Source organism: Triturus cristatus, chromosome 4_1 (assembly GCF_964204655.1).
Source record: "Triturus cristatus chromosome 4_1, aTriCri1.1, whole genome shotgun sequence".
Taxonomy (NCBI): Eukaryota; Metazoa; Chordata; class Amphibia; order Caudata; family Salamandridae; genus Triturus; species Triturus cristatus.
In genome coordinates, this window is record NC_140585.1 from 47,209,531 (window position 1) to 47,233,143 (window position 23,613).

Here is a 23,613-nt window from a genome sequence, read left to right on the forward strand (position 1 = left end):
GAATTTTTTAGCAGATTTGGTAGTACTAACATAGTACAGCTCACACACTACAAAATACTTTTACCAATCTTGTGTGGAAGTCTCAGCCTTCGCTGCTAATATGTTGATACGCGGAGTTCCCCACCCAGTGTGGAGTCTCCACACAAGAACACACACGTTTTTGTAGTAAATATGTTTAGGTCTAGCTTTTGGATGGAAAATTTGGAATCTTACTACAACAGGAGAGAGGTTTGGGTAGGGCTAGGGAGGCATTACGGAGGGACAAGGGGGAGTTTTAGGAGGGACTTGCACCCACCAACAAAAGAGAAACACCATTGCTAATCACCAACTGCACTCCTAAAATTACTGCAGCCAGAAAAGGCCCACACAGTAGTGAATCTACTCCAGCTCAGCCTCAGTGTGAGCCCAGCAACACACATGGCCAAGCACTGGTACTGCAACAAACCCCTATAGAAAATAATTACTGTAGTAGTGTATTGGAAAATAGTTTTGGGCTTTTTCAAAAGCCTAACAGCTGAAAGTTTGTGTGATGTCTCTTTATCAATTATACAATTTTTATTTTTTGTTAGTAAATTCTGTTAATAAGCATAACACGGCTTATTGTATTTAAGGTCCATTTCTTCTTCAAATGGAATACTGTAGAGGTTTATAACAAGGCTATATTTTATTTGGGTACTATCATAGTTTCTGCTACATTTTATAATAAGGTATACAACACTTGAGACACCTGGTAATGCAAGGAGTGAAACACATTTCAACATCAACTAGTCACAGCCAGGCTGACCACATCAGAAATTTACTCACAGACACTTCCATCTGCCTTCATTGCATCTGTGGACATGGTTGTTCCTTGGTCACTCATTTGGAGGGACATTTCAAGAGGAGAGAGAGGGCAAAGGATCAACATCTTTGGAATGTCCAGGAAACACGTCGTTGCCAGATGCTGCTCCTCACCTGGAGGGCTCCTCGACATGGCTGCAGACTGGAGGCAGGAACCCGGGTCCCCTACTGCCAGCACGCAGGCTATCCTGCCTACGTCAAGAGACTGGCTGCACTCCATTTCATGGCTACAAGAGTGTGCCAGAGGGTCGCCTATGACAACATTGGTATCACACAGGTCTCAATGCTTGCATCAGGTACTAAGTCGCCTCAGAGAGTGCAGCAGTTTATAAACTTGCCACACTCACTGGCGTAAAGGGTGGCAAGGATAGGTCATGCCTTTTCCCAGTTCCATTATTGGGTCTGTGCCTTGAACTTCACCGACATGGCGCTTTAGCGGCCTCACCACACATTTTCCACAACAGACACCGCTGGACCTACACCACCATGCAAGCTGTATGCAACAATAGGGGCTGCTTCACTGAGGTGTATGCAGACTTTCCTGGATCTCGCATCCTACAACCATCCAACCACGCTACCTCAGAGGTACAACAGGGTGCACCCATACACACCCCATTATTGTATGCACTTTGGGGGCCCTGAAGTCACGTTTAAGGAGGTCTTGACATCACAGGGAGGGAGCTGGCGCACTCCCTAGAAGTGCTTTTCAGTTATAGCAGACTAAATGGCGCTATATTCTAGCCTTATAGCCCGCCGTAGCGGGCTATACCGGCTATTAAAGGCCCGCTCCAGCATTAAAGGCCCGAGCCGAAGGGGAGGGACTTTAACAAGGGAGCGGGACTTTAATAGCCGGTATAGCCCAGCTACAAAGGGCTATAAGGCCATTAGACCATTCTGCCGCTAGAGTGCAGAATGTTCCAACAAATAAAACAAAGGCCTCTCGGAGTTAGAGTGGTTTAAATTCCCTCGGGCTCGGAGAGGCCTTTGAAAACATTGGAATGTTACTTTTGGGCCGAAGAAGCAGGGAGCACTCCATGGTCTTCAATGGAGCTCCCAACATTCCAATGTTCTAAAAACTGTTGAATACGTTTCTTAAGCCTCAACCTTAGCGACAGAGGCCTGGACTCTGGATTGGATCAGATTCTTAGGCCACGACCTATCTAGAAGCCCCTCCCCCTGCCACAAACACCTCTTTCACATCCTCTTTGAAGCACTGCTTTCAAAGCCTGGAATTGACTAAAGGGAGAAAGTTACATCAAAAGAAGAAATAACTGAAAATAAATATCAGAATACAAAACTGCTTAACTAAATCCTTTATTTTTTTTGGAAGTACAAACTACTGTGGGACAGCACTGCAAGGTTATACATGGCACTCATTTAACATGAATCATGAATTAAAATCATTATTGGTAAAGCTGGCGAGAGTGACGAAGGTGAAAGCAAGCGACATCCTCTGCCAGCATTTAGAATCTTGCCGTCAGCGCTTGCCTCACTCGCATCCAAAAAAACAGAGCGTCTAAACGGTTTCCACCTCTGAGCCCTTCTCCTCGTATGCGGGGGGCTCGGCTGCCAGCAGCGGCTTGCTGTACTGCCCCGGGGCGGGCTGCTCCTCCCCCTCTTCCTGTAAAAAAACAGAGCGGAAGTTAAGTGCAGGAGGCAGATGTGAAGACAATGGAGAGAGAAGGGGAGATCTGGAAGAGGAGCCGATGGGATCATAAACCAGACGGCAGGGGTGGTTAACTTGAGGGGGGGGGGGGGGGGGAGGGGAATATAAATCCCAGAGAACTGGACCTAGAAGTCCCCTGTAGTGGGAACAGGGGATAGTTTGGACTGGCCAAGACCTGCCTGAGGTTTGGGGGGAGGGTGGTGGTGGAAAGTAGCTCTAACCCTACACAGGATGAGAAGTCCAATCAGGATTGCCTGCTCAAGGTTCCCAGCCCAATGTGGTCTCACTCACTCACTCACTTCCTGTTGCATTTCCTCACCGAGGTATAGGTTTTTGGCATCTTAGTTTCCATGCATGGTTGTAAAATTCCAAAATATGATTTATACACAGAATCCGCTGTGGCATAACACTGGTGTGCTGGAAGCCTTTCACCACTAGATGCACAGAGTCAATCAAATCAGGGATTTTATGGACCGCGCTACTCACCCGTGAGGGTCTCAAGGAGCTAGGGGGCCAGCTCTTGAGGTTCTTCCTGAAGGTGTGCAGGGTAGGGAGGGGGGGGGGGGGGGTCTGATGTTGATATGGAGCTCGTTCCAGGTCTTGGCTGCGTCCTAGGAGAAGGCGCTCCCGCCTGCTCTGCTTTTGCGGATGCGGGGCGGGGGGGGGGGGATGGGGGGTGGTCTCTGCCAGGGTGAGGTCGGCAGAGTGGAGGTTCCTTTTGGATACGTGGAAGGAGACACTCTCGTTGAGGTATTTGGCAAGAAATTTGTAGGCGTGGGCGAGTTGTATGAAGGTTACTCTTTTCTCGACAAGGAGCCAGTGCAGGTCATGTAGGTGTTGGGTCATGTGTTCGTGCCACGGAGTCCCGAGGATTAGTCTAGCTGCGGAGTTCTGGATGGTTTGGAGCTTGTGTAGGAGAGGTCTGTTGATTCTGGCGTAGAGGACATTGCCGTAGTCCAGTCTGTTGGTTATGAGTGCGAGGGTGACGGTTTTCCTCCATTCGAGGGTATCCATTTGAAGGTCTTGGAGGATGCAAAGGCAGTTGAAGCTGGTGGAGGTGACGGAGTTGATTTGGCGGGTCATGCTGAGGGCGGAGTCCAGGATGATGCCGAGGTTCCGTGTGTGGTCTGTGGGAGGGCTCCCAAGGGCGGTGGGCCACCAGGTGCTTTCTCAGGCAGAGGTGGAGGGTCCGACGATGAGGACCTCAGTCTTCTCAGAGTTGAGCTTCAGGCAGCTATTTTTCATCTAGGCAAAGACATCCTTCATTCCTTCCAGGAAGCAGAGTCTGGTGTCTTCTGGGTTCTTCATGCAGGAGAGGATGAGCTGGGTGTCGCCTGTGTATGACACTATGTAAATGTAAATGTAAATGTAGTTGAGCTTATATAGCGCACAGCTACCCGCAGTGGGTTTCCCGGCGCTTGCTTAGGGAACCCGTCCTGGTATTCCCCTGTGAGATAGCAGGGTATCCACAAGGTGAAAGTCAGGCATCCCGCCGCGAGGGGCCGTTGTGGAGATTAAGCAAGCTATTGCCCAGAGTCGCAGAGTGTGAACCCGTGAGTCGAGGAGGCACCGGGGCGAGAATTACCGAGTCCGTGGAATTTTTAGCCCAAGACCCGCCGAGGCGGGGAATTGAACCCTGGTCCAGGACCGATCTCAGCTTCCGGGTCTGCCGCCTCTAACCCCTGAGCCACACTTCTCCACTTGGGCTATGCTGAGCCCAAGTTGCCTGACGATGGCGGTGAGGGGGTGGGGGTGGGGGGTCATGTAGATGTTGAAGAGCATGGGGCTGAGCGATGATCCTTGGGGTACTCCGCAGTTGATCTGTGTGGGTTCGGCGAGGAAGGGAGGGAGTCTGATCCTCTGGGTTATGTCAGAGAGAAAGGATTGGATCCAGTGGAGGGCGGTTCCTCGTACTCCAGCATCGTGGAGTCTGGCTGCGAGATTGCGATGTGACGTTGTCGAAGGCTGCAGAGAGGTCTAGTAGGATGAGGGCTGCAGCGTAACCCTGGTCGAGTAACATGCGGATGTCGGTGACTGCTAGGAGGGCGGTCTCTGTGCTGTGGTTGCTGCGGAATCCGGACTGGGAGGGGTGTAGGATGGAGTTCTCTTCGAACAAGGCGTTCAGCTGAGTGTTTAACAGTCTCTCGGTGACTTTGGCAGCGAAGGGGAGGAGAGAGATGGGCCGGTAGTTTTTCAGGTCCGTCCGTTCGGCAGTGGGCTTCTTGAGGAGGGGTTTAACCTCCGCCCGCTTCCAGTCATTGTGGTGAATGAGCCACCTTTGTGGTCCGACACCCTATGATGACCCTCAACCACCACCATTTTGTACTGACTTAAGTGTGTTATGTTACCTTAGCCTTAATGTAGGATGGGTTTGCATATGCCCGCTTTTCTTCTGTCTTTTAGTGGAATAGTCTTTCCAAGAATAAAAGGTATGGGATGTTGAGGTGCAGTCTTGTGGGTGGTGGTGCACACATGTGCTCAATGTTGTATACTGAGGGATTAAGTGTATAATGTTATTTGGGTTAGGTGAATTATGACTTTGACCTATTGGCTTTGACGTGGTCTAATGTCATTCTGCCTTTACCTTGCTTCAAACTTTTCTGTGTGCACAGTGGTGCTTGTAAGTTGTGTGGATGAGAATTATAGGTGCCTTGCTTTTCTGATTCCATCTTGCTTTGGGACTTTGTGTGCATGGCTTAACTAACTTTCTGTGCCTGCACGAAGAAGAGGGCATGTTTTGCTTTCCTCCTGTTTTTACTGACTAGAGAGAACTGGTTCTTATCAGAGGAATGTACATGGTTTGACTCGTAGCCATAGCAAGGGCCTGATCAACCATTTGCTGTGACCTTGAAGCAAGCTGGTACGGGCTCTCATGAGAACTAGGGGGCGGAGTTTGCTAGAAGCTTCGCGTGTTTGAATGTGTATTAAAAAGGGGAGTCTACACTGGCCTGGTGGAAGTTCATCCATGGAGCAGACGTGCTGTCATGGAAAAAGTGGTGTCACCTCTGAGCTTTCGCCCGGTTCAAGCAATGGACTCCCCTTGAGCAAAGCGGGGTGAAATGATGGAGCATTAGGTGAGGTGTCTCTGCTACTGTCTCTTGTTTCTTTTCTGAATTCTTTCCTTTCCTTCTTATTTCTGATTCTTATATCTACACACACATCTACATCTATATATACATCTACATATATATTCAAGCTCCAGTTGCCCCTCTCGGCAGGAACGCACTCACACACTGATCGGAAATGAAGTCTAATACCAAGCCCCATGGCCGCGAGGCACGCACCAACCCGTGAAGATTGGGTGCCATGGGGCTTGGTATTCGACCTGGCTCCGAATATGGAACACTGACTATGGTTTTTAATTGTCTCCCGGTGCGGAGGCCCATTTGAGGGCTTTGAACTGTGCAAGAAACAGCGGATATAAGTGCACCCATACAGGGTTTGATGCAAGACATACTACGAGATCCAGAAGTCTTTGCCCATTGAAGGGCGTGGTATTACTATAAATGAAGGTGTGTCCTGAAAATGCACGTGGCTGTCGAGCCTTTGAGAAAGAAGCATCACGGCTTTGAAACGAGTCAGGCTGAAACGACAACCATTGCTGTGTAATGCGATCTGCACATTGGAGGCAATTTTGACCAATAAAGGATTCATTTCCGTTCAGTGTGTGAGTGCGTTCCTGCCGAGAGGGGCAACTGGAGTATATATATATATATATATATATATATATATATATATATATATATATATATATATATATATATATATATATTCACTGAAAAAACCATAGGTTTCACACATGTTATAGTTAGCGGAAATTTTACTGATAAAAAACCAATGAAATTCCCCCGTTATAGTTAGTGCAGGCAACTATAACTCACGCGACCGCAATCCTCTGCTGATGCTAATACTGTATTTAGACACTTATTTGCCCATGTCTTCTTCCATACATTTTTAGCTATACATATATTACAAATATTTTTTTTTCATAAAGACACATATGTCATCAGCAGAAGATTGCGGTCGCGTGAGTTATAGTTGCCTGCACTAACTATAACGGGGGAATTTCATTGGTTTTTTTATCAGTAAAATTTCCGCTAACTATAACATGTGTGAAACCTATGGTTTTTTCAGTGAATTTGCAAGGTTTTTTTAAATGCTAATTCCTAACTATAACGTGTGTGAAACCTATGGTTTTTTCAGTGAATTTGTACGTTTTTTTAAATGCTAAGTTACTTTACGCCATTCGTGGCGTGCGCGCCCACTTAATGCAGTTCGTTCCGTGCGCGCACGGTGCGCTTCGCGCACCGTGCGCGCACAGTGAGCACGCGCACCGTGCGCGCACAGTGAGCACGCGGTGTGCTTTGCGCACCGCGCGCCCACTTTACGCAGTTAGTGCCGTGCACGCACGATGGGCACGCGGTGCGCTACGCACACCGCGTGCCCACGTTACGCTAGATGGGCCATGTACGCACGATGCGCTTCGCGCACCGTGCTCACATGGAGGACATATGATGCACTTCGTTTTGAAAGGTAATATTTTAATTTTTCGTATATTTTATAAGCCATGCACAAATGGTGCCCTTCGTGCAACATTGGCACACGCGGTGGTGAGAGTGTGGATAATTTTTTTTTTTATTATTTTTTTTAAAAAATATTTTAGTTTATCTCATGTGTAATAAGCCATGCACAATTGGTGCCCTTCGGGCACCAACTGCACACGGGGAGGAGAAAGTGTGGATAATTTTTTTTTTTTTTAATTTTTTACCGTACGCGTACGGTAAGCGTAATCGGCGAAATTACCGAAAAAAAAAAAATTCCGTTTTTGGCCTTGGGGGATCTTTGGGGACTCCCTCAACATGGCTATGTGTGTCGGAGCTGTCTAAACAGCCCCTTTACATGTTTTTGGGCTTTATATTTAAAAAATCACTCAGTGCGAGAGAGAAAATGCCGGCCGCCGCTTCCTGGTTTCGGCCGATTCGAATGTTTACTAAGATCTAAGAGCCAATCAGAATCGCGCTCGCGCACGCCACCGTACGCGTACGGTAAGCGTACTGTAAGCGCACCGTAAGCTGGCTCAGATATATATATTGATTTAAAGGCTATTTTCTCAGAATCTACTGAACAGATTTACACCAAACCTACAAAAGGCACTTCCTTGACCTGAGGACTACCTCTCTGCCAAATTTCTAGTAATTCTGTTCAGCCGTTCGGGCTGTAGCCCTGTCTAAAGGTCCTATGGAAAAATGCATGGGAAAAACGCGTTTTGGGACCCCCCTTTTATCTCAGCCCCCGCTTGACGAATCCCCCCGAGACTTTCAGGGTAGGAGCGGAGCGTAGCGCCCCACCTATTTTGAAAAATTCGCGAGGATTCGTCGACCGGCGCCAAAGTTATTCAAAATAGAATGTTGCGGATTTCCTATGGAAACGTGGTCCTAACTATAACTACCTACTGGCGACCGCCAGTAGGTAATATATATATATATATATATATACACACACATATTTCTACATATATATTTGATTGATATGTTAGAGTCTGCTATTATAGGTGCATTTGGCTTACTGTGTGATGCTATTTACTAATAAATACATCCCAGATATACCAATTCGTCTTTTCCTTGTAGCAGGAGGTGTGGACTCTTCTTGTCCAAGTATTATGTTGTAGAAGGATGGGTGAATTCCCTTCTAGCAGGTAATTGTGTTACAGGAAGTTGTGCTACTTACTCCTGACAAGTGATGCGCAAATTATTGTTTTCTTGCCTTGCCTTTGGGGGAGTGTTGAAAGTTTGCCCATCTTAGAAAGTGCTGTGTATATGTTATATTCCATAAGTTTGGAACTGATACTCTCCCTGGGAAAGTGACGGTACATTCCTTGGTCCAGGGGAGATCTAAAGCTTGTCATTACAGTCACCTGGGAAGATTCCAGATTCGAAGGAGGCGTTGGTCTGTCCCAATTCATGTGCAATGGCATTGGCGGCCCTGTGGTAGATGTGCGGTGGGCAGGGGTCCGTGAGGGCTCCTGAGTGGGTGTTCTTCATGGTCGCGGTGGTGTGTTCAATGGTGGCAGGATTCCAGGTTGTGATGGTCGGCTCGTTGGTGGTGAAGGGTGAGGGGGGGATGGGTCTGGACACAAGTTGTCGTAGAGGGCCTTGATTTTCAGATGGAAGTACGAGCTGAGCTTGTTGCAGAGTTCCTGGGATGGTGTGCTGTCTGTTGCTTCGCTGGGGGTTTGTTGAATTGCTGTATGAGGTTGAAAAGCTCTTTAGCGTTGGTGTGGATCTTGTTCTTGATGAAAGTCTGCTTGGTTCAAACCCAACATTGGCTGTGTAGATGTCGGACAAGAGGATTCTGATCTCAGTCTGCCTCCCAAGGAGTGTCAGTCATTTTTGTATTACCATCACTTTGCGTTAGCTAAGAAAGTTTGCGAATGTGAATGTTTTGGGGTTTCACATAAACGCATCTCTCTCTGCTGGTAGGAGAACCTCCTGCTGCTGAAACTTTGTAGCAAGAGGCAGACAAAAAGACCCTTCTTCTGGAATGGATCACCAGCAATTGCCACAAGAAATTAACTGCATCAAATTCCTGGTCCTTGCACACGTACTGCCAAACATCTCCCTCTGAAGAAGTTGCATGACGAAACACTAACAGCACGCAAAGTAGGAGAACACAGCTGTGGAACACACAAACTTCTGGTGTTAGAATACCTTGTGGTAACAGAGCATATGGAGATAGAACTCTGGCAGCCATGATGGAATTAAACTCCGGTTCAATCCGAGTGTCCCATATGAAACGCATCCACATTTTCAGGGACAGGGAGCTAAAGAGATTCAGTCCTTGGAGCAGCCGGGAGTGTAAACAGGCAATAAAGTGACGGAGAAAGAGGAGTGTGGTCAAGAGAATAGAATGAGGTGGCAGGGTTAGGTGCAGAGCCGAAGTAGCGCAGTGCAGTCTGGAAGAACAAACCCTGCACCCCCATCGCAGAGTACGACCAAGGTGCCCAAGAGAGATTTACCAGACTCTGCGGCGCTCTCCAGTCTCACTGTCAGCAGTCAATTGTGCAGATATGATAGGAAAACAATCTGCATTCTCATAGTTACCTTCTTAGGGGGACATGTGCAGCAGAGGCCCTTGATTCCAGAGCCCAGAGAGTACAGGGAAATGCACAGAGCCAGGCAGGTGAACACCAGCACCACCACCTTCACACTATTAAGCACGATCTGCAAAAGATACAATGAACAGTATCAAGCGAGCAGCAACTCCAACACCTTTACTCACATTAATGGAGAGCACCGAGGACACTACTTTCACTCATGCAGTGGTCCATAAATGGGCACTTGGATCATCCATCACAGAATAAACATACATGGGATAATGTGCCCCCAAACATGGGTAACCCAAATACCACCAATTACCAGGGATTTATCCTAATCATAAACATGGGGGTGCACACCCAATTTCTTTCAAAAGTTGTCAAAACTCTGATGATGCAGTATTCAGGTTATTAAAGTTGGGGGGTTGTCTATTCCATATACTTCATCCCATTTGAGTGGTGCCACGGCACATTGGGCACTAACTAGCCTCTGGGGTCACATTTTAAGCCCTTAAGGTAGTGTGTCAGTTACGTTGCTCTTCCCACTTCAGAATCAAAGCATCAACAGACCTTCTATACCCTGAGCACTCCCTCCTACAGCTGAACTGAGGGTCATTTGAAAGCAAAACGTCATCTTTGCCTGGATATTTTGGAAGGTCACAGTAGAATAACCCTAGAGTCGAGCCTGCTAAATGTTGACCCAATCTATGGAGGTTTGCAATTCTCTCCAAGGGAAATTCTCTTCTCTGGAAACCCCAGCTTCAGGGGTTTAAACGTGCCTTTCACCTTTGTACAGGAGAGCCAGATCATGGTTCAGCTCAAGAAATAAGCCACATTCTCATGTGCGCAGCGCGCATGGATCTTCATGTGCCCCTGACCCTCTGAAGCCCTGGCCACAAACCTCAGAGTGGACTCTTCTGGTGCCCCGACCCTCTGAAGCCCTGGCCACGTACCTCAGAGTGGACATGAGAACTACACAGGGATTTGCAGTGACTAGAGCCTGAATAAGAATATTAAAGGCCAGTAGTTTCATTATTACATTATTACAACAGTGACCTCATTAGTAACATGAGACTTTTGGTCTCAGCCTGCCTTCCACTGGGCATCATGTTTTGTATTACAAAGAAACACTTGAACAGAATCTTACTTTCTTGGATGAAACACATGGGAATTTTTGGGGAGTTTCACACAAGATTAGCTTGAAGTAAATTCATCTCTCTGGAAGGAAAGCTGAAACAAAGAGCATTCATCTTTGAAAATGTGATTCCGTTCAGGTCACAAATTAGGGAAAACACTTCCAACGCGGGGGCTATACAAGGAGTGTGCAAAGGTTTCAAAAGGCGAGTACAGACCCATGTAGCTCCCGATTATCGACCAGTACTTTGTAGAGCTTCCCACTTTTCCTGAATACATTGCTTAGACTGATCCACCAGTGACTACACAAATTGCACTCTTCTACAAAAACGCCTGCGAAAAAAGCTAGATTTTCATACGAAAGCTCCACTGCCTTAGAACTTCATGGGCTGTGTATTATAGATGTGTAGATTCTGCAAGAAACACACACCCCGTACACATTCACACACACACACACACCACTACTTCAGACAGATATTACCCTCATTTCTACACGCCTCACCCAATAGTACACCCAACACAAGTCAAAACAAGAGGTCACATGCATGGCAAGCACGGGCTCTACCATTGTTCATGAAGGTGTCATTAGAGTTCAAACTAATACAGTGATCACATTACACCACATCACAATAACGGCACACCGTATGTTAACCCCATCACACATCCATTTGCTATTTTTGTGACCCAATATTAGAAATACGTTAATCTAGTCCAGCAAAGAACTCTTCAACATCGTCAAAGAATTCGCCAACCCCTCAACTGAAACAAACATTACCCCCTCATAGGAAATCTGTGACAACCTTGCAAATGTCTTCCATGAGAAGATCGCCAACATCTACTGAAACTTCAAACGCCATCCCAAGGCCACCAACTTAAAGCAACACAATAACCTGCTACCACCACAGACAGACCAACCAAATGGAGCCGGCTCGCCCCACAGGACACTGTCTCCATCATAAACCTGGTCCACTTGGGGACCCCAATCACCCCAAGCTCTCACCATATCTTCAACCTAGGTGAAGCCAGAATCAGCCACATACTCACCACTTTGTTCACCACCTCAATTGCCATGGTCACCTTCCCAGAGGACTGAAAATATGCAGAAGTAAACGCCCTTCTAACAAAACCATCGACAGACCCCAGCAAACTCAATAACTACTGACTGATCTCCCTGCTCCCGTTTCCTGGCAAAGTATTACAAAAAGCCATCAGCCAACAACTCTCCTCACATCTTAAAGGGAGCCTCCTACACGACTTCTCTCAATCTGTATTCTACCTCAACCACAGCACAGGGACAGCCTTCTTAGCGGCTACCAACAACATCGAGCCCTACTCGACCAAGGAGAGACTGCAGCTTTGATCCTCCAAGACTTCTCAGAAGCCTTTGATACGGTCTCACATCACACACTCATCATAAGGCTGCACAACATAGGCATCCAAGGAGCTGCTCTCAGATGAATCACCTCTTTCCTCACCGGAAGAATGTAAACAGTCTGCCTTCACCGCCAAATGCAAGGAAATCATCTGCAGAGTACCCCAAGGATTCTCGCTCAGTCCCACCTTCTTCAAAACGTATATGGCACCTCTAGCCCGCATCGACAAAACCCAGACTGATCATATCCTACGCCAACGAAACACAACTAGTCTTCTCCTTCTCTAAAGACACTACCAAGACCAACTTTCACAACTGCACGACAACTGTCTAAAGCTCAACACGGACAAGAAAGTGGTACTGATTTTCAGATACATAAGCTAACCATGGGAGGCATTCTGAGGGCCCTCAGAACCCTGACCTACTCCTACCCCCACTGACCACGCTTGGAACATAAGCATCGTTCTGGACAACAAGCTAATCATGACGACTACGGTCAGCTCTCTCTTCCGCCTGCTTCTTCATCCTCTGCATGCTTTGTAAGATATTCAAATCACTATCTCAAAGCTCAAGACGCACCATCACCCACGACCTCATCTCCAAACGACTGGGCTACAGCGACGCTCTACGCAGGGATCGCAGCTCACATCTTCCTCAGAATACAGATCATACAGAGCACCGCAGCTGGACTCGTCCTGGATCTACTTATACAAATCTATATCACACCTTACCTCAAACCTCCAGTGGCTCCCTGTTCAGAAACCATGCCAGTTCAAGCTCCTGACCCATGCACACAGGGCCCTAAACAACTGCAGACACACCTACTTGAAACAACACCTGAACTTCCATCAGCACACCATGTGCCTCCCTAGACTCCACATCCCTTCCCAACCCTCACCCCACCGGACGTAGCAAATGCGGAGGCTGCTCCTTCTCCTACTTCGCAGCGAAGACATTAGACGAGCTGCCCTTTCATCTATGGACCTCCCCATCCCTTACAGAGTTCCAAAAGTTCCTGAAGACTTGGCTATACGGCTAATCAACTTGTCCCTGCCCGCACCTACTCACAGGTGACAAGCAGCGCTCTACAAATCTACTGCTTGAGTGAGCCATATCAACAGTATCGAAGAGTAAGTAATTGCTCTGAATAACTACCAATTACTAGTTGTAATGACAGCAACAAAGCCAGTCTACCAGATCCATCAAAAGAGGCCTACAAGACCACGAGAAGCGAGAGCAAGAGTTCAAGAGCAGAGAACCAAATCAGAGGGTTTTCAATACCAGTGATCAAAAGGCCATGGTTCTGAAGGTCACTCTGATGTAACACCAAGGTTTTTAAACCAAGCCTATCGAACGTAAGGATTTTAAGGCTATAAAAGACAAAACCATGGCTAGACACAGGACATCTCAAAACCCTTGGGTTAAAGCATGGGGGATTCGAAGATCACGACGATTAATCCTAAGAGAATCAAAGACCCCCACGTCAATTGTAGGACAGGCAAGGCTGAATATAATCAACATCTTATCATTAAATACTATTGTCTAGTGAAGAGAAAAACACGTAGTGTCGTTCCAGGCTGTACACGCTTAAGTGACCAATCTTAAGTGACTCAGAAAATCCCAGGTTCTCCTCAGTTGCCGTTATGAACAGCAGCAATGAAATGCAGACGTGTGCTAGCTGGAACGTAACGGTCCTACCACCACTTATGTGTGGCAAGTGCCGGCCTCAGCTGGCACAAAGCAAAGTTCTGGGCCATTCAACAAGGCGATAACCTAATAGAGACAAAGAACATATCGGGGTGGGGGTGGAGAGGGGGGAGGGGGAGAATCACAAGTGCTGGTTATTGGCCCTCGCATGACTTGTGGGCTGAAGCCACAACAGAGCGGTCGAGGAGGGTAAGGGATGATAGCTACTTACTGACAAATGCCACGCTGTGTAACACGAGAAGCACATGAATGTAGTGTCTTTTCTAGACACTTTCTCACAACCCTCTACAAATTTACCAGTCTGTGGTGACTGAGGTCACAGATAAACATCAGTATGAGGATACAGATTAGCTTTCCCACTCTGAATTGTACAAGTGCGGTATTGTAGCGTCATCACTCACTGCAGGTGGCTGAAACGATTAAACTACTTCCTGAAAGCCAAATCCCTACCACATTAAATTGAGAGCAACTCTTCAAAAACTACTACATCCGACAACATGGCAGCTAGAATACGAATATACCATTCGACCCAGTCAGGGAAGACTATTCTGAATTAAACAAAGAAACAAAAATAGAAACTTTGGAGTGTTGCACCACTGGCCATTACGGTCCATTATTTGCCAACACTCATTTCATTAACTTCAGCAGAGCTCTGAACATCTCGGCATTAGCTTTGAACTGGAAGTGCATGTACTGAAACCATGGCTGGGGAGGGAGGGTCCTTTATCCGAATGTAAGAATGAGGTAGTGGATTCTGCATCCTCTGCAGCTTCAATGCACTGCAAGGTTGAGAGCATTTGCATAGCGCGTTGAGGTCACTCCCACTTCGGAGCTAAGGAAGAGTCCTGAACTGCCACGCATACAACCAACACTTTCAAGAATTACAATGTTGCGCCTGCAAGGGGATGTCGGGGGGGGGGGGGGTCCATGGGACCCCCTATACCACCTGCAGAGGGCTGTTGTCAGGAGGCGTACTGACAGAGCGCCACTTTTTAAATGGCGCACTGTCAGTGCACCTACTGAGGGTTTCTTTGAATCTGCGCCCGCGTCGAATATGGCGCGGGTGCAGAGTCAAAGGAATTCCCTCATTTGCATAGGCCACACCCCTATGCAAATGAGGGGAACCCTCCGACGGTAGCGCTGGCGCAATAAGTGTGCCAGCGCTATAGTTATTATAGAAGGGAACACAAGAGTCTGCGCCCCCTTCTATAATACCAAAGTGTCCCGGTGGGGCGCAAAGGCGGCGCAAATGCCCGTTGCGCCCCTGGGGCACCTTATGTAATACGGCCCCAGATGTACTTTGGCTGGAGAAAAAGGAAATTCCTGATAGACAATACGATTGTGGAGCCTGTGTTCTCGGACAGAAAAGGTGTGACAAAATTGTGCACTATGACTCCATGGCACACTGGGCAGGACCCCCAGGATGGAAGCTGGTGAGTGATGGTGCCAGGGGTCTCAGACTGAGCATGCTCACAGCCCTGGTCCACATTCTTTAGATGTTCACGGCCAGATATTCCGAGCTCCAAGTAACTATGAATTTATGTTCGATCTCCCCACGGTTTCTTTGCTCAGATCCCCGGCACGTGCTCTACCTGGTTTCAGGAAGTGTACATCTATTAGAAAAAAGATAAATTTACATGGTCGTTGTCCACCATCGTCTGGTACTGGCTGCAGGCTTCCAGATTTCCCCAGTGCACGTACACCCTTACCAAAAAATTGCATTGCACTCTTGGAAAGGCTGGCTTGTATGGAGTTAAGGCCTCGTCCTCATTTCTCCTTGACGTCCCTCCCTTTCTGAGGATTGTCATAACACCCGTTCCCCGGTGAACGTCAAGCCTGAGAGTACGATGGCTTGAACTGCAGTTATGAAGTTTGTCTTTCTGGAAGAAATGGTTTGACATTCTTTAGAAGACCGAACCGGCAGGAGGGCTATATTGAACCCTGTCCGATTCCAAAGATGATAGGGATCTTTTGAGATCTTGATGAGACTTTAGAAACAAACTAGTTGTGGCTGGAAAGATAGGAGGAGAACCAGTGAAGGACATTGACATTGAATCCCATTCACAAATCCAGAGTACATAGGAGGGTGGGATGGTCGACTATGTCGAAGGCAGCCGAGAGATCCAGCAATATCAGGGAGCAGCGGTCGTCTTCATCTGTGGTCGAGAGGGCATCGTCTATAATGTGTAAGGTAGCAGTCTGGGTAATGCAGCGTGACCCAAGCCAGACTAGTAGTTGCGTCACTGTGTGATATTCGGCTGCAATTTTCTTGCCCCTGCAACATCAGTGCATAAACGCCAGAATAAGCAGACACCGATCATTAGTGGCCCTTCCTGTGCACATCAAAGATATAATGTAGCATAACATGTATTTGTAAAGCGCATGTTCACCCATGGGTATCTTGGCGTTGAATAAGATATGATGTAACGACAGTCACAAACAAGAACCGCAGACCGTAATAGCGCACCCTTGGTCGTCAACATGCACTGCATGAAAACCAACATAGTAATGCACTTGCTTGCTCAAAAGTCTTCCTCTGCTGCCTACAGAAGGTCTTGGCCCGTCTGTTGTCTTGATTCTGGTCTCTGCCTTCTTCACACCTCCTGTGCAGTGTCTCTGCTTCTTGATCACAATGTGTGTCTCGTCTACTCACGCTGTGCCTTCATTCTCCACATACCCCCTCCCAATTATTAAATGTTGTCCTTCCCTTCTCAGTATAATCCTGGCCCTTCACACCCCTGTTTTGTGTCTCCCCTAATTCTCACTTTCCTCCTGTTCACCACAAACTGTTCTCTAATGGTTAACTTCCCCTCATTTCACCCAACTTTCTTCTGTCCTCTCCACTCTGCTATCTTCAGAGTCTACGTGATAAAAGCAGGTACACCCCCGCACCTTGGTGCCAAGACGCTTTAAGATCAACGCTTTACCATCTTGACTCGTCGTGGTGGGACGCGTCTATCCTGCCGTTGTCCACATGTCTCCCTCCTGACCTGGTCACCTTTTGATGGGAGGTGCCTATTCTGGAGGGTCCTAGGGCCCAAAACTGAAAACATGACCCAGCCCCCCTCATTCTCTAGCGGACCTCATGTCCCATTTAAACCAGTCTCCTCTTGAGAGAGGGTAGATTTTGTATCATAGGGGGCCCCAGGCCCGTTCTGTCCACACCTGAAGTATGAGACCCTTGTCCTTGCCCTGCCAGCCTAATTTGTAGGCCGTATTAAATTGACCAGCGGGTCCTGTGTTACTATATGACAAATACCCTGGGACATGCTTACCACTCAGCCAGCATAAAACCCCTGTGTAGGCCCTTCTGTTCAATATGTAGGCCTCTTTGTTAAATTGACCACTGTTCTGCCATTTTACTGTATAGCAGCCTGAAGGCAGGTCTGACCCAAATCATATCCAGCTCCTCTTTCTGCGAGGCCTCCTGCTCCAAACTAGTAGCCCCCACCCTACCCGTGTGCCAAGTGCACTAGCGCAAAGTTCAACATCCCCTGTTCTTTCGACATGCAGCAGACTGCTTCCTGGGCTGGTACATGCTTTTAAGGACGTGGCCACCACAGATGTGTCAAGTTAGAGAACAGAGGAGATTTATACATGTATATATTGAATTCCCGTACAATACCCATATTTCTGCTTGCATATGCAACTTACGACAAGCGAAGCGATTGGCCTGAGAAACTGACCTTTTCACCTAGTTTACGGTCAGCATTAAGTGGGTAAATGACGAGATGTCTGGTAAAAATTGCAGACAAAGCTTTTTGGGGTAGCCTGATGTAGGTAGAAGTGGCGCGAGAGGATGCCTCTCATAGCCTAAAAAGGATATAAAAGTGGAGCCCACATCGTCATCGGCGGACTACCTCGCTGTCTGTATGTAGTTAGGTAACAGGCTGTGCAGGTTTTTCCCCCCCAAGAGCTAAGAGCTCTTGTCGTCCTTTGCTTAAAATGTCTTGCTCTGCTTTGCTTGAAGTATCTTGTTCTATTTAACCTATATGAAATGTCATGTTATATCATTGTTCTCTTCACCTTTGCATTTAAAATATGTCGTATCGTAATTGCAGGATTGCTCACTCTTGGGTAAACGTGAATGTTCCTAGGTAAAAGAGTTATGTATGCCGAGACATATTTATACTTCATTTATGCTGTATTCATGGTGCATTTATAGATGTAGTTTTAGATTTAGTCTCCCTCTCTCTGTGACAGTACAATCAGGATTCTGTATTTTGTATTTTTATGTCTTTTTCTTGACGTTTCTTGAAGTTGCACCTTCTAAATAAATCTGTTAAGCTTTCAGCCTCAGTTTCCATGGCTCACATATCTGTTTCCTTCATTTTTGGAGCGAGCATTCCCAGACACCCCGGCTCAAATTAAGGTGCCCCTTTTGTCCCTAACTCACTCCCTCTCTCTCACTCTGAAGGCTCCAGGGGTCTCTTTGCACAGCCCCCTGCCCTCTTGACCTTTAATAAAGCTTCCCTCCAACACTCTCACCACAACCCCTACGCTCACGTCTACAAACTCACAACCCCAGTATAGAGAGGTATAGCAGGGCTGTTTGGAAAGCCTCGCCCTACTGCATGTCAGAGTGCCATGGCACTGCCCACAGCCTCCATGCCACCAACGAACATGCGCATGATCCGCTTCTGAGACGCAGCACAGGCAGTCAGCGCGGCACAATGCTCCAATCCTTAATAAAGTCAATCAAAGTTGCTTTCCAATAGTGAAAAGAGTGTGGGGGACTACTGCCCCATCCCAAGGCCAGATACAACGCTATGAACATGCCCGCCTTCAGCTGCACTATGAATAAGGCGATAAGATGCCACCCCCCACACACAGTGAAGGCCCCAACTTACCAAGAGTGAGTAGAACGCATTCCTGCACTCCTCTGCCCTATAGTCATAAGGCTCCGGGGTCGTAGTTCCATAGAAGCGTCTGTAGTCGTCATTGTCGCGCTGAGACTTGCACAGTCGATCCACATTCCAAGGCCACCCCCCTGACCACTCGTATGGACTTAGATCACTTGAAGCCACCGTGATCCCTCCGATGGCCACACCAAAGCTGACGAGATGGAAGAACATGGCAGCTGTGCGCTACAGAGAAGGAAGGAAACACAGGTGACCAACGAGGCTGACCAGATGGAGGGACAAGGCAGCTGTGCGCTACAGAGAAGGAAGGAAACAGGTGAACAACAAAGCTGACAAGATGGAGGAACAAGGCAGCTGTGCGCTACAGAGAAGGAAGGAAACAGGTGAACAACAAAGCTGACAAGATGGAGGGACAAGGCAGCTGTGCGCTACAGAGGAGGAAGGAAACAGGTGAACAACAAAGCTGACAAGATGGCGCAGCAAGGCAGCCGTGCGCTACAGAGAAGGAAGGAAACACAGGTGACCAACGAGGCACACAATCACGCAAGACACCTTGCAGGTTTAGAAAACAAGTTTGAGTAACCTCCCAATTTCATGAAACTCTTTTCCTCCTTGCAAATCTATTTCAATTATGAAGACTTTAAAAAATGCTGTCTTCAACAGTACACTTGTATACATTTTTCAGTACAGGTCATGGTTTCTGCAATTCTACCTGACAAAGTTAATTAATTGCTTCCTCCTGTACTAGACACACGTTGTGTAAGAAATGCAACCCAAAACACACCTTAGGGCAAAAGGGGCACAGAAGCACACCAGAGGGCAATGGGGCTGTAGAAATACACCAGAGGGCAATGGGAGCCCAGACACACACAACAGAGGGGGTGCAGAGTCACACCAAAGGCCATGAGGCACAGGGTCAAGACGGATTTGCATATAGCTGGGTCTGAACTAGGGTGGCAAAGTGAGCTAAAGAACGATGATGGGTTCAACCCAGATCTGTGACTGGGGGTGAGGGTCTGATAAGTTTCTGCACTCCGTCCATCTCCTTGTGTCTGCTTTGTATGCCACAAGTTGGCAGAGTATGTCCAGACGTGGGTCCCTTGCTCACTTTGCACTGAACTCAAGCTAGCCAGGCTGATGAAGGGTGCTACCCGAAACCAGTCCAAGGATGCTGGTTTACGGTCCAAGGAATACCTGGCTTGGCAGTTTGGGCTTGTGAGACCGGCCTCACGGCGTGGCCCTCTCCATCATCCAGCCCACCTGCAACCACCCTCAAGACACGACATCCCCGACTCCGGCCGCCCCAGCCACCCCCGATCCGCGGGCCGGCCAGAGGCCTGACCAACTCACCACCCTACCACGCATGTCCAACCAAGGAAGCGGGAGCCTCAACACAGACCCAGAGGCGCCAGCCCAGTCACACCTCGGGTCGCCTTCCCCGGGAGGACTCAATCAGCCACCAGGCCCCTGGGGAGCAGGCGCCTCCCCTACCGAGCGTCTGGGGTCCCTCCCAGGCCCACCTGAAAAGACCAAAGAAGTGAGCGGCAGGAAATCCCGCCGAACCCCCTCCGTCACCCCAGTCCCCCCTCTGCGAGCACTCCGGACTTCAAAGAACCAGCGGAGTATAACAAGGGGTGCCGGAGAAACAAGGACAGAGAAGACCTGGAACCATCTGAGCCTGCAGACGCTGTCGCGGCTCCTGAACGCTGAAGTCACCTGGGCCTGCTGAGTGACTCGCGGCCCCCAGCTATTGAACCATCTGAGCCCTGCGGACTAGGTCGCGGCTCCCGAACACTGAACCACCTAGGCCTGCTGAGTGACTCGCGGCCCCCAGCTATTGAACCATCTGAGCCCTGCTGACGGAATCGCGGCTCCTGAACTCCGACCACCTGTGCCTGCTGAGAGACTCGCGGCGCTCCCCTTGAGGACGACTCGGGAAGAGATCGCCCAGAGACACGACACCCTCCGGCTCGAGGATTGTGAGCTTCCGCAGGGTATTTCGCAGAGACACTATCTTGAAAGACTGTCCCGCTACCCCCATTCCCCACGCCTGACTGGTGGTACGTTGTGCCACTGCTGTACTATTCGCCTTTTGGGTCATAAAGATCCCTTGAAATCATCGATAAAAGAACTTATCGTCCTACAAAGAATACGTGTGGTGTCCCTCTGTTCACAGTGCAGTTCAGGGTGTGCGCCCCTGGTTCGGCTTATTTGGGAGAGGTGGGTCAAAGGGGTGGGCAGCACGTGTATCGAACCCCCCTCCGGCGAACGCCTTTCCAACATTTGGTGGCAGACGACGGGATCCGAGCCGACACCGAAAGAGAGCGTGCAGTGAACGACTGACGCACTACCAAACAGAGATGGAAGGAGAAACCCCCCTGGGTGCCGCAGGTACCGAAATAAGCTCACCGTTCCGAGAGGATCAATTGGACTATTACACGCATAGAGAACTCAAACAGTTTTGCAAAGACCTTGGCATCGCTACCACCGGCCTAAGCACAAAGGAAGACTTCCAGAAAGTACTGAAAGCCTGGGTCGAGACGGGGGCGCCCCCGATGCAAACGGAAGAAGACTCTGCCCATGAACAAACAAGCACCCCGGCAAACAACGGGCCAGAGGGGAACCTGTCCTCCGAGGAACTAGCGGACCGAGAGAGAAGCCGCAACCACGAACTGGAACTGGCAAAACTAAAAATCGAGGGAGAGATAAAACTGGCAGAGAAGAAGTTAGCCGTCGAGCAGTTACGGCTGCAAGGGGAACTCGAAGAGAAGAGACTCCAAAGGGAGCACGACGAAAAGAAACTCCAACTAGAACATGAACGCGGCCTGAAGGAGATTGAGTGGCGGGCTAGACACGAAAAGTCACAGCCGCACGGGAATCCACAGCCCGCTCCCGCCGGGGAAACCAAAGTTCACATCCCCAAGGATGTGGTCAAGGAGTATTATAAGAACGATGATATCCAGCAGTGGTTTAAGGCCTACGAAGTCGCCATGACCTCTCACCGAGTCCCGCAGAAGGATTGGGGGGCTGGCCTATGGGGCCGGTTCTTAAGCGAAGGAAGGGACACTCTGCTCGATCTGCCCTCCGCGGTCATGAACTCCTACAGCCACATGAAGGAAGCCCTCGTGGGCCGGTACGGACTCACCCCCGAAATGTACCGACAACGGTTCCGAGATTGCAAAAAGATACCGGGCACCACGTGGGTCGAATACGTGAACTTTTACAGCCGAGCCTTGGACGGGTGGATCAAGGGCAGCAAGGTCTCCACCTTCGAAGAACTGTTCGATCTGATCGCCTGGGAACATTTAGCGGCCAATTGTTTTATAGAACTGCGCCAGCATCTCCTAGACAGTAAACTCACCGACCCTCGGAAGCTGGCCGCTGAGGCTGATCGTTGGGTGAACACCCGGGCCACCCGGGGCCCCGTGGGGGACTATGACCGCCACAGTCAGGGTCCCCCCCGCCAGAGGGGCGGAGGGAACCACGGCCGACCAAGAGACTTTGCCGGGGCGTCCTCCACCAGCCCCCCCAGCAGCCCACCAACGGCGGGTTCGGCCCAGTCTCCAGCCAGCACCGGAGCCCCAGGACGACCAGGTCCACGAGCTAGGATCACCTGCTTCCGCTGCCAGCAGCCCGGACACTACGCCAATGACCCCCAGTGTCCCCAGTATCAGCGAACCACCACGACCAACCCCCCGACCCGGCAGATGGCCTCCGTGGCTCTGGGGGAAGAAATGGAAGACTCCGAGGAATGGGAGCCAGCGGCCATGGCCCTGGTCTCCCTTGGTGATCGAGAAATGGTCCCCGGGACACCCTTGCCCGCCAACACAGAAAAGTACCGACAGCGGGTGACCATCAACGGCCACCGAGTCGAGGGCCTTCGCGACACCGGGGCGAGTGTCACCGCGGTCCACTGCAGCCTAATTTCCGAAGACCAGATCCTAGCCGGAGCCCTCTGTCCGGTCGTATCCTCCGACAATTCTGAGAGCCTCTGCCAGATGGCCCTGGTGCCCTTCGAGTGGGGAGGGGTCTCCGGAGAACTGAAGGTAGCGGTCCGGACCTCGCAGCCCGTAGACTGCCTCCTGGGCAACGACCTGGAGAGTTCCCCGTGGGGGCAGGTAGAACGAAGAGCCCACCTGGAGATGATGGGCCTACCAGAATGGGTCTGCGCCACCACGCGCTCCATGACCGCACGAGTGGCCCCCTCCAAGGGCGGTGAAGCCCTCTTACCGAACACTTTCCCCGAGAGCAGGGACCCCCTACCAGAAGCAGACAACCCTCCTTCCGAGGAAGAAGGAGACACTAACCCAGGGGAAGGACCGGAACCTTCCGCCCCAGAAGCCCCGATGGAACTCGAAGAACTGCCCGAGTTGGCCCAGTGGCACTGCGAAGGGGGGCCCTCCCGCGAAGAGTTCTGCCAGGAACATGAAAACAAATTGGATGAGAGGCAATATAATGGCACAAATAGCTCAAATGCAACACAGAACAGATCAAAAATAGAGATGTATTATATCTTCCGTCTTTTATTGTTCTTGTTGTACTTCGTACAAAACAGTCAGCCAACGCGTTTCGCCCAAACACGGGCTTCTTCAGGGCAAAATTATTAAGAGTGTAGGATATTTCTTTGATGATCAGCAAACAGAGAAACGTCAAATCCGTCAAGCCAATGTGTAACGACAATGAGACACAACGACCTCAGAGACCCAAGAGTAAGCGATCTTTGTCTGAGGTCTTAATTCGAACGGTGGTATTAGCCACGTCCAAGATTGAGTATCCGACACCGTCTCCGTACTTCACGTCCCGTACCAAGACTGACGGATTTGACGTTTCTCTGTTTGCTGATCCTCAAAGAAATATCCTACACTCTTAATAATTTTGCCCTGAAGAAGCCCGTGTTTGGGCGAAACGCGTTGGCTGACTGTTTTGTACGAAGTACAAC

General features: G+C 49.2%; 1 protein-coding gene across 4 annotated transcripts in view; it reads right to left on the reverse strand.

The window, feature by feature from the left end:
* Window positions 1-2,138: 2,138 nt before the first annotated feature.
* The window catches only part of LOC146839442 (transmembrane protein 176B-like), a 128,352-nt gene continuing 106,877 nt past the window's right edge, over window positions 2,139-23,613 (reverse strand). For all 4 annotated transcript variants that reach the window (XM_085651493.1, XM_085651495.1, XM_085651497.1 and 1 more), the window contains exons 5-7: window positions 18,663-18,899; window positions 9,607-9,726; window positions 2,139-2,461 (exon numbers count right to left, since the gene is read on the reverse strand). In XM_085651493.1, coding sequence (XP_085507619.1) covers window positions 2,357-2,461; window positions 9,607-9,726; window positions 18,663-18,899 — 462 coding nt within the window. In that variant the 3' untranslated portion in view covers window positions 2,139-2,356. The remainder of the gene's footprint in view (window positions 2,462-9,606; window positions 9,727-18,662; window positions 18,900-23,613) is intronic.